Raw genomic sequence first — 11,889 nt, 5'->3', positions numbered from 1 at the left:
CCACTATGTGTTCTGTTCTCTGTGTATGTCTCTGTCCTCGTTTCTCTTCTCTCTTTTTGTCCATCTGCATTTCCCTCTCTGTTTGCGCATCCTTCGGCTTCCCTCCCTCGCTATTCCAACACTTCGACCCCGCTCTGACGCAACCTGTTTCAATCCCTGCCGCTCTTTCTCCCCAAACTTTCTGGTGGCCCCTAACTCCGCAGATTCCTGCCTCCTCCCCGCCATCTTCGGTTGCCTCTCCGCCCTCCCTGGAGCGGAGCGTAAGGGCCTGCAGTACCGGGACCACCGGCGCGGGTGGGGGTTGGGGCAGAGCGGGGAGTCCGGGGAAGGTTCTGAGAAGGAAAGCGACCGGCAGGGCCATCGGTGTCTAACAAGATCCGAAGGAGGCAAGGCTGGGGCCCGTACCCGCCTCAGAGCGATAACGGAACCGAGGGCACACTACCGGGTCCCGCACCGAGCGACAGGGCTCGGAACGTCTTACGGCGACGCCACGACAGGCGATAGGGACGAGCTCCCAGCGAGAGGGACGAAGGGGGTTCAGGGATTTTAACCTTACCAGGCGACCCCCGAAACTGGGTGTGGAGGCGGGGCCTGAGGAGCGCGCCGGCGGCATGAACCAGAAAAACCGACACTCACCGAGCGCGCCCGTGGCTCCGCGAGATCCGCTTCCGGGTCTGCGGGAAAGCGCGCGTGCGCGTGCGCCGCGGGGCGGGGGCGGGGCCTGAGCGAGCGGAGTCCCGCGGTTTTCGCGTCTGTCTGTCCCTCCCTCCCGGCGGTTTCGGGTCCTGCTCTGGGATTCCTCCGAATTCCGCCAGTGTGTTTAGCCGCCCGGTTGGGTGCAACGTTAGAGCGGGGTGGGCGACTTTGGCCGGAAGCGGCGGTGTCCGACAGGTTGAGTGCGGTGCGCGTGCAGACTCTGGCGAGTGGTGGAGACGCGCCTCCTGCGAGGGCGACCGAGCAGCGCGGGGACCCGGGGCTCCTCGTGGGGCGACCGAGCCGACAGTAACAACTCCTAACTTGATTGAGGAAAAGCCGAGTGCTCAGTGTGGGTGGTGGGAGCTGGAATGAGAAGTGCAGGACTGCTCTGTGGGAACGTGCCGCTTTGTACTGACTTCCCGCGGGGCTCTTTCTCACGGGGCTGTCACTCGTGCTCCGTGGTCGCTGGGCTGCGCTTCCGGGGCTTCGCGCCAGACCTTGGGCTGCGGGAGCGGAGGCCTTTAAAAGAACCAAAATTCCTGCCTCTATGCATGTAAATTAATTTCTCTCTCTTTAAATTTGATATTGGAATTCACACCCCTTAAAATAAATTATAAATTCCAACGCGTTTGAGAGCTGCTGGATGGCCTCCTGTATTTTGCTTACAGCATTAGTTACCAAGTATCGTTGCAATTTCAGTTTTCTAGAATCTCTATTCAGTGATTTTGGAAGAGTATTTTTAGCTCGAAGAGTGGGTATTTTAACCGATTTTTTTTTTTTTTTCTGTTTCTAAATGCTTTCTCTCAAGTGCAGGTAAGGAGTACTGGCGAAATACTGGTTTAGAAGTATTTCCAGAGACGCCTGATAAAGATGTCTGTTCTTATGTGAACAATACAAGCAAATAATAAAATTCCGTTTTCACATTTTCAGTACCATTGTATACACTTAATAACTGAACATGAAGTAGGCAAGTTACTAGTTCCTCTTCCGTTTCCGGTGGAATTCTGAGGGTGCTGTGGGCTGGATCTGCGGCTCACGCCTTGTTAGGTGACTGCTCACTCACTGCTTACATCTCTGCAAGGAGTTGGAGTTGGTGCTCAAATGACCACACGTTGTTTAAACTATTTATAATAGTTTTTGGCTATTGTACGTTATAGGAAGTTGTGTGTTCCTTTTGCAGCATGCAGAGAAGATCCTGGACACAGTAAGGTCATGGCTCTAAGAACAAAAGGGCTGATTGTTGAAAAACATGAAGTGATCATAACGGGTGGGTTCAGCAGCCACCAACTGGGATTTTCAGAAAGAGCTAAATAAGATGAAAAAGTGGAAGAGAGAGCATTTAAAGATAGAAACGTGCTTACCAAGACAAGGATGCTTGGGGGAGCCCTCATGTCAGGGGAAATTCTGGGGGGACATGTTGTTCCTATGAATGTGCTGGACCCACTGCTTATATCTTAAGAGCTTGAAAACTATGGAGATGCTGCCCAGATCCCAAATCCCAAACCCACCACATGAGGAAGGATTGAAAGTGCAGCAAGTGGTGACTGTGTGATCTTATTTGCAATCCCCAGTCATGTTTCTTTGTGATGTTTTTCCCTGTTTATTTGTAGTCACAAGAGGAGGAAAAGTGGCATTTGCTGGTATATTCAGGATCAAGCAGCTGTTTGTTAGAAAGGCACCGGGGAGATTTTAATTTAAGCTCTTACCTTGGAGTTCCTGGGGCCAGTTGTGATGCTCTGGAACCCACTCAAGAAGCAGATAGTGCCGATGGATACACCACTGGCCGTTCTGAACGTACAAAACAAGTTTACATCAAAACTCAGCAAGGACATTTTTCAAGCCCAAAGCTGTCAGGGAGCGATTCCATTAAGGACAATGAGCCAGACATTGGTTTATAGTCAGATGCTTCTCAGAAGCAGGTCTTAGGAAGGAATTCAACCATGCTTTATTTTTTTTTACCGTATTGACTTCTCTTTAGCTTGACCTTTACCTTGCTATAGGATGTAAAGAATATGACCATTTATTGTCATTTTTAAAAAAGATTTTATTTTTTTAAGTAATCTCTGCCTCCAGCGTGGGTCTTAAACTAATGACCTGGAGATCAGGAGTTGCACGCTCTTCTGACTGAGCCCACCAAGTGCCCCTCATTTATTGTCGTTTCGATAGGAATTCCCATTTCCCAGATGCCAAGCGTTAATGATGTTCTTCCCACTGTAGTTTTTGCTGGTTACTAACTTTTCTTTTGCACTTTGGCATACTTCTGAATTTTTCACTTCATTGATCTAATAGTCTGTTCATAAATAAACATATCTCATAAGGCTAGCCATGCTCATTTTTTCTTTTCTAGAGTTTTTGTGTGGCTATTTTTTAAAAGATTTTATTTATTTATTTGACAGAGAGAGATTATAAGTAGGCAGAGAGACAGGCAGAGAGAGGGGGGGGAAGCAGGCTCCCCACTGAGCAGAGAGGCCCATGTGGGGCTCGATCCCAGGACCCTGAGATCAGGACCTGAGCCGAAGGCAGACGTTTAACCACTGAGCCACCCAGGCACCCGAAAGTGTCCATTTTGTATGGGCTTTCTGGCTAGTTTGTTTTAACTTGGAGAAAGTTAAGGGCAAATATTTTAAAATCTCAATCATTGACATCATATTCTTTCTTTTGCATTTATTGAAAATGATTAGCCCCTTATCGCACTAATTAGAAACCTTAAAAATAGCAAATCCTTCTTGGGTCCTTTGTATGATTCTTTATTTCTGCTTCTAAGTTAAATGATGGCGGTACTCAGGGATCTGAGGTTTAACAAAGAATTAGACTGGGATAAAAGAAATTCTCAGGGAAGCACAGATTCCAATGAGGCACGTGCACTTTTCTGCTGGGCTTTCGTGGCTCAGACCTGAGCATTTCCTCCTTCCACGTGAGACCTGTCTGTTTCCAGGAATAATGGAAGAGTTTCTCCCAAACACTCTGATGGTCCCTTTGGATATGCCCATTAGAAACTTCTAATAGATGCTGATAATTTAAGTTTTTCAGAACTGTTCTCAGCTCCCCAAGCATGATCTGTCCCTGTCCCTATAGGTGACATGATGATTGCATGTCTTTGGGGAGGTGAACATTCTAGCCCATATCTCAGGCTCTGGCTGCCTGCCATCCACACATGCTTCGGCCACTGCTTTACACCCGACTCACATTCCAGGGAGTGGGAAAGAGTTTGTGAGTATCTCCTAGTTTAGTCCAAGAGCAGAGTTTCGACACTCAGGAGATGCAGCAGGAACCTGGGTAAGTGCGCATGTCTGAGCCAACAGTCCTGACGTTGAGAGAGCCTGCTAAATCCATGCCTGACTGCTGCTAATGTAATTTAACAAAATCGTCATTTAAAGGCGTTTGTGGTATTTGATCCAAGTGCTTTCAGAGTCTGATTTTTAAGATGCTACAAGATTATAATTTCAGAATTAGTCTGCTATTCAGTACAGTGTGTGAGAGTCACAGGGACATTTTCAGGGGCAATACTGTGATTTCTGTAAAGGCCTGTGCATGTAATAATGAATATGATGGGAAGAGTTAAATTACCTGATTCACAGCAGGAAAAGTGTGACTGAATGGGAATTACTGAAATTTATTGTACTATAACTTGAGTGTGACAAGCTGAATGGAGACAGTAAACGTGTCTCTACTGAAAATATTGGTGATCTAGTGATCTGTGAGACAATTTTGTTTCCTGAAATTAGGAAAGTTCCTTAAGAAAAAGTTAACTTCGTAGTAGAGGAGTTCAAAGAGCAAAAGATTAAGGACTTTATTTTTATATTTTAATTTTAAAATGATAAGTTAATTTAAAAATATAATCTCATCAGGAAAAAAAAGGTAGTTTTTCTCTGGTTTAAAATCATTTCATGGGCACCTGGGTGGCTCAGTCGGTTGAGCATCCAACTCCTGATTTCGGCTCAGGTTGTGGTCTCAGGGTTTTGGGATCCAGCCCTGCGACAGGCTCCTACTCAGAGGGGAGTCTGCTTGTCCCCCTTTCCTTCTGCTCCTCCCCTTGCTCACATTGTTTCTTCCTCTCTCTCTCAAATAAGTAAGTAAATCTTTTAAAAAATCATTTCAATATTATTACCAGCTCACCATTCACCTCTCTTGCTTTTCAGTTATTAAATGTTCAAAGTTCCAAGTCTTCAAATGCCATTTTGCAGGGCGCCTGGGTGGCTCAATGGATTAAAGCCTCTGCCTTCAGCTCAGGTCATGATCCCAGGTCCTGGGATCAAGCCCCACATCGGTCTCTCTGCTCAGCGGCAAGCCTGCTTCTCCCCTTTCACGCTGCCTGCCTCTCTGCCTATTTGTGATCTCTCTCTGTCAAATAAATAAATAAAATATTTTTTAAATGCCATTTTGCATGTTTGTCTTATATTGTAATAGCTTTTCCAAATCAAGTATCTGTTCAAGTTTCAGTTTGTTTATTCTAGAATAATACACAAATAGTGATGTGATCTTTATAGGATTAATTTATTTCCTGCCCTGATATACTTTGTCACTATATATGTTTCATGTCCCATATTTTAGCTGTAGTTTGGGGCAATAATTTCTGTTATGGGTGCCATTGTATTTGGGGTTCAGGAAAAAAATGAAATTACTTTTTCTGCTGCCATCCTAATATTTGTCTACATTAAATAAATCAAATTGGCTCATAAAATTATTCAGTACACCTATGATTTATTAAGGCCTTTGAATCCTCACTCCTTGGTTATATTGGTTATGAAAGAAATATTTAAAAATGGGAAACTAGCAAACCAAGTTTATATAGTAAAATAAATTTAAAATGTGAGAAGTGTGTGTGCGTGTGTGTGTGCTTGCACAAATAACTAGGCACCTGGCATAGCAGAATAGAGTAGTACACACTAATGTACTACTAAGGTCATTGCAGCTAGGCTTCCCACGTTCAAATCCCAATCCTCCTGCTATTTAGAGGAATCATTTCAGTGCCCATGGTTAAATTCTCCTCGCCCATAAAATGAGAGTTATAGTAGTTCCTTACTCATAGGCTTGTGAATATTAAATTAGAATTGGTAGAGCTACGACAGTTACCCACACACTGTAAGCGCTATAAAAAGAAACACCCGAACTGGGAAATCTCTGTACCAAAAGAGAACATATTTTAAATATTAAGCCTCAGGGAGAAGGAAAGGTAAGTGGAGATTTTATTTCCTGTGAAACTCATGTCTTTTTCATGTCATGAAACTCATGCCCCAAACTTATGTCTTCATGCAGAACCCCCTGCCTGTGAATTTGAATATTGAGTTCTGGAAAATGACGGAATGGCTTCGGTGGACTTGAATATAGGAATGATCTTGCTATTCCAGATAGTCGTCGGAATCCTGGGGAACTTCTCGCTCTTGTATCATTGCACGTCCCTTTACTTCAGGGGATGCAAGCTGAGAGCCACAGATTGGATTATTGGGCACTTGACTGCAGCCAACTGCCTGGTTATTCTCTCAAGAGGAGTCCCAGAGACCATGGCAGCTTTAGGGCTGAAACATTCCGCCACTTACCATGAGTGCCACCTCCTTCTCTATGTTCACAGAGTAGCCAGAGGCATGTCCATTTGTTCCACCTGCCTCCTGAGTATCTGCCAGGCTGTCACCATCCACCCCGGGAACTCCAGGTGGGCAGAGCTTAAAGTGAAATCTGCCAAGTACGTTGGCCTCTCCTGTACCCTGTCCTGGGTGCTCCATATGGTGGGAAGTATGTTTTTTCCTATTTTTGTGACTGGTCAATGGAGCAACAAAAATATTACAAAGAAAAGAGATTTCAGATATTGTCCTGCTTGGTGGCATAGCGCCAAGATCACAAGCTCAGTGTACGCCACAGTGACATCTTTCCACGACAGTTTGTGTTTGGGACTCATGACCTTGGCCAGCAGCTCCATGGTTTTCGTCCTCTACAGGCACAAGCAGAGGGTCCAACACATCCGTAGGAACAGTCTCTCCCCCAGACCCTCCCCTGAGACGAGAGCCATCAGAAGCATCGTTGTTTTGGTGACCACCTTTTTATTATTTTATGCCCTCTCCTCCATCATTTACATTTACTTGGCTTTCTTTAGTGATTCCAAGCGGTGGCTGATCAATGCCGCTGTCCTAATCACTGCTTGTTTTTCAACCGTTAGTCCTTTTGTTCTCATGAGCCATGACCCCAGCATGCGCCAGCTCTACTGTGTCTGCTGTGGGAGAAATACATAATTCCGTCATCTCATCAGAGAAGTATGAATTGTCTTCCACCTGTTCAGTCATGGATATGCCCAAACCTGAAAGCATGTTTAGAGCAATTATGAGCCAATTTCCCTGCAGAGAGAGGGGTGAGCAAGACAGACTGACACTGGCCTAATATGAAATAGTAAATAACGATAGTGTGGTACATGAACTCTTCTGTAATTAACATGTGTGTACTTAGATAGTTGTCTTTTCATTAACAATTACACTGGAGAAGTTAAGATTCCATAGAACAGTCCTGAAATAATGTGAAGACACTGGAAATGCCTTTGACTGTGTAACGTTCAAATTGAGATACATTAAAATGTCCTAAGATGTACCTGAGCTTGGAATTGTGAAGACAGTTGGATAAGAGGGAATAGCAAGTGGGTAGTCTTTTTGGAAACTAGGGATGGGAGCCATGGTTCTGATTTGTGATGCAAATGGCCTGGGGGGAAAAATCAAGTTTTACTTATTTCTGGCTTTGGAGGCTGTGTTGCGAATATTGTGCTTTATAGCCTAAGATAAATTGAAAACATTTGAAATATGCTAAGGCTAATGGAGGAAGACGAGCATATTAAAATATTTTCAGGTCAACATTTTAAGAGTAATCTGCAGGGGGCGAAGAGGAACTTAGGAAGATATGTCCTCTGAATTTTATAAAGGGGGCAGGTGGGGGGCAGCCAGTACACAGATCGAGTGTGTAGGAAAAGACTGAACAGACTCTGGGAATGTTTAGAAGGTGGATTGTCCTGTATTAAATCTTGATGGCAGTTGGCTCTTTTGGCGAAAAGATGTTTCAAGATGGACTTCTGCTTTTCCAACTTGAGGATACAAGACGTTACAGAGGAGCATTTCATCAAGCTGGGGGCAGTAGATGAGTAGCAATTTGAAGCCAGAAGGTGAATATATTTTGCTCAACAAGGGGTCTTATCGCTTTTGAAATCACGACTGGAGCAAAATGGACACCTTTGAAAGGAAAACTAAAAGGATATTAACTCAGACATAGAAATATTTTAGGGGCGTCTGACTGGCTCCCTGAGTAGAGCATGTGACTCTTAATCTTGGGATCATGAGTTCAAGCCCTCACATTAGTAGGGGCTATTTAAGTAATTTCTTCTTACTATTTAAGTACTACTTAATATTTAAGCAAATAGAGATTACTTAAAAATAAAATCTTTTAAAAAATATTTTAATATGGGTTGCCTGGGTGGCTCAGTCAATTGCTTAATTGACTGAATTGACTGAATTAATTACTTAATTGCCTTCCACATAGGTCCTAATGGAGCCCCACATCAGGTTCCCGGGGAGCCTGTTTCTCCCTCTCCCTCAGCCTGCTGCTGTCCCTGCTTGTATCAAATAAATAAGTAAACTCTTTGAAAAAAATTATAATATAATCCTCTCTTATTTGCGAATTTTCAAAAGTAAACATTTTATTTTGGAATAACTTTAGATTTGCAGAGAACTTGTAAAGATTACACTAAGTTCCAAAATATCTGTCACCCAGTACCCCAAATGTTACCATCTTAAGTTTACCATAGTTCATCTGTCAAAACCAAGGAGCCAACAGTGGTGTGCTACTATTACATAAACTCCAGACATTCTTTACATTTCAGTTGTTCTAACAGCATCATTTTTCTCATCAGGATCCAGTCCAGGACCATGTAGTCATCCCGTCTCCCCCAGGCTCTTCTGCTCTGTGACATTTTCTCAGACCTTCTGTGTTGATTGTGATGGGTTTGAGGAGCAGTGGTCTTGTAGGTTTTAGAATGCCTCTAAAGTTGAATTTGTCTGAAGTGTTTCTCATGGACAAATTGGGTTTATGGGTTTTTCAGAAGAGTATCACATCTCATCACAGTATCTGGCCTGAGAGGTTCATGCAATTAACATGAGTCATCTTGCATGGTGTTAATCTTGAGCAGTTAGTTAAGGCATGTTTACCAGGTTCTCCACTGTAAAATTTCTCTGCATGCCTTTCCAGAGTCTGTTCTTTGGGAGACTGTAACCGTAGCCCACAGTAGTGTGGGGGGAGAGAGAAGTGCTTGAGGGTGGGGGGGGGGTTGAGTTAGGCACCACCTCCTGGAGGGCTAAGTAACCCCATATATTATTTGCCATTCTTCTGTATGGAAGCTGTGTCACTTCTCCCTCCTTTATTTGTTTCTTCAATTCCTTTATACGTCTTTTATACTTTGTGCTATAATTCAATAGTATGTAACGTATTTTGTTGCTTAAATTGTTCCAGCTTTGGTCACTGAGAGCCATGGTATAATAAAATACATACATATGTGTATATGCACATATATGCAGGTACATCTGGTCTTTGTCTCAGGTTTTGGGCTCAGAGCTCCAAAACCTTTGAGATTTTCTGAGTGGTGGGAGCGTCTGTATTATACTAAGGAGGCAACTATGGGCAGGGGTGGGGAACCCCTGGTTCCCCACATAGCTTTAGAACGGAGGACTGAAATGAACAACTTTGGAAGACCAGCTGCATGGTTGGACTGAAACACTCAGCTGCCCAACCTCTGGGGAGCGGAAGGAGGCTGACTGGGGCTTGGGTTGCGGCAGACGACCCTCATTTAATCAAACATGCCTACTTAATGAAACCTTAATTTAAACCTCTGGAGAAGCTCCAGGGAATTTCTTGGTGGGGAGCAGAAGCTACTCTGTGGGCAACCCTTCCAGATCTCGCTCTGTGGATGCCTTCCTGTGGCTCCTTATTGCTGTCCTTTATAATCAAATGATGTCCAATGACAAAACTAAAACCATTTAGTAACAAGTTCGCTGTCTTTTATTCAAAGGAAGACCACCTTTGATCTCGGGAGGACAGAGCCTCCTCACAAGGGGGCGCTCTTCCTGAAGGGTTTGGGGTGAGAGCACGTTTTGGAAGAGGCCATCCAGACACCAGGTGTGATTGAGTAGGAGGTCAGGGACTTCCTCGCGAAGCCGCAGGCGCTGTTTCCCCCAGTGGGGTCAGCTGGAGTCGGCGGATTGTCATTGGTGTGTGTTAGGTTTCCTTGCCCATGTTCCACGTAGGGGCAGGCAGGCTTAGGTGTATCTGTGATTTGCGTTGGGCCGCTGGGGTGGCCTCTGTTTTATGGGTGCCGATACACGAATTAACTTTATCCAGGATCACCAGACGTACAGCACTTTCCTGAGTTCTGTGAATCTTCCCAGCCAATCTCCAGCCTGGGGGGAGTGTGGGAAGCCCTTGCATTTGTAGCCAGCCACCAGATGCCCCAGTCTGGGAATACCTCCCTAGCAGGCAGTGACTTGGGACAGGGATTAGTCTTGGGAAGGACCTCGCCTTTAACTTGCGGGGTCTGTACTAACGGAGAATGTCAGAATTACGTGGAATTGCAGGACATCCTGTTGGTATCAGAGCACTGTTGACAGGGTGCCGAACAAGAACCCTTTCAGGTTTGGCTACTGTGTCCCTTTGATATGTCTTCAGTTTTTTTTTTTTTTAAATTTAATTTATTTATGTGAGAGAGAGTTTGCGCTGAAGCACACAGGTTGGGGGAGGGCAGAGGCATGGGGAGAAACAGACTCCTCATTGAGCAGGGAGCTGAGTTGGGGCTCAATCCCAGGACCCTGAGATCATGACTTGAACTGAAGGCAGACCCTTAATCACGCTGAACCAGCTGACCACCCAGGCGGCCCCCAGTTTTCTTGCTTTTTGAGCACTTCCTTACTCTTACGTTTTGTCACTGCAAGATGCTCCAGGCTCCTCTTGTATCTTCCCGCCATCTCTCTAAGGAGCCTTTGGTTAGAGAACAGCGTTAGATACAAGACTGTGGGTGCTTGGTGAGTGCTGGACCTTCTCCTTGCTCCTGGCATTTCATTGCTGTTAGGCCCTCTGAGCAGACCGACCTGTGAAATCTTTGTCGGCACATGCACGTGTAGTTTTCTCTTTATCTACCTGTCTACTTGCATCTCTACAGCTAAACATATGTTCACATGTCCCTGACTCTGACCCAGTACCTCAGGTTCATTTTAGCCTCCCCCCACCTTGCTTTTCTGTATCTATCTGCATTCATTGCTTGTTATGACACAACATGCCTTTAAGAGTTTTGTGCCCTCCACACTCCCATGCTGTCTGCACACCACCTGACCCTGGTCCCTTAGTCCTCATTTGAACCCCACTCTTTCGACGCCCCTGCGACATGCCAAGTTGGCCCCTGGCAATGCTCACGGCACTTTAAAATACTGCATGTGGTGGGGCACCTGGGTGGCTCAGTGGGTTAAATCCTCTGCCTTCAGCTCAGGTTACGATCCCGGGGTCCTGGGATCGGGCCCCACATCGGGCTCTCTGCTCGGCGGGGGGCCTGCTTCTCTTCCTTTCTCTCTGCCTGCCTCTCTGCCTACTTGTGATCTCTCTGTCAAATAAATAAATAAAATATTTTTTAAAAAAACTTTAAAATACTGCATGGGGCAAGTATCATTTTTGTGGGTTGTTGCAGGGATGGACGGAGTGGACAAGTTGGAAGTGCCCCTTTCCCCCCATCTTCAGGCATCCAAGGTGAGGGGATGCCTTTATTCTTACACACATGACCACATTATTGAGACACACACGTGCATGCTGACCTTGAATGAGATCGTATACATGGGACTGGGAACGTGAGCGTCGGGACGAGGGTGTGTAAATGTGATTATGTGCTTGCATTTGATGAATTTGTGCATGAGTGTGAGTTCCCTGTGGAGTGTGAGTGTGTGTATGTGTGTGGGGGTATACCACTGTGCATTTGCGTGTATGTTGTACATTTGCGTGGGAGTTTGCACCTGTGTGTAACGTTTGTGTATTTGTGTGTCTGGGAACTAAGGGTGTCCAGCACTATGGCTCTAATCTCTAACTTAGATACGGGGAGTATTCGATAGTGGGCAGGGACCAAATTGTGTATTTGTGTGTGGGAAAGACAAAGGATTAATGTGAATTCATGTGTCTTAATTGATTATAAAAGCA

At 45.1% G+C, this 11,889-nt stretch overlaps 1 protein-coding gene across 1 annotated transcript; it reads left to right on the top strand.

Annotated features, from left to right (window-relative positions):
• Positions 1-5,999: 5,999 nt before the first annotated feature.
• LOC131817708 (vomeronasal type-1 receptor 2) lies at positions 6,000-6,977 on the top strand. Its single transcript, XM_059151236.1, has one exon. It carries the CDS (start codon positions 6,000-6,002, stop codon positions 6,918-6,920), a length of 921 nt encoding a protein of 306 aa, XP_059007219.1. The 3' UTR covers positions 6,921-6,977.
• The last annotated feature ends 4,912 nt before the right edge of the window (positions 6,978-11,889 follow it).

The sequence above is a fragment of the Mustela lutreola genome, chromosome 16 (genome assembly GCF_030435805.1).
Source record: "Mustela lutreola isolate mMusLut2 chromosome 16, mMusLut2.pri, whole genome shotgun sequence".
NCBI classification, from domain to species: domain Eukaryota; kingdom Metazoa; phylum Chordata; class Mammalia; order Carnivora; family Mustelidae; genus Mustela; species Mustela lutreola.
The sequence above is the reverse complement of the archived record's forward strand: the minus strand, read 5'-3'. Positions and strand labels throughout refer to the sequence as shown.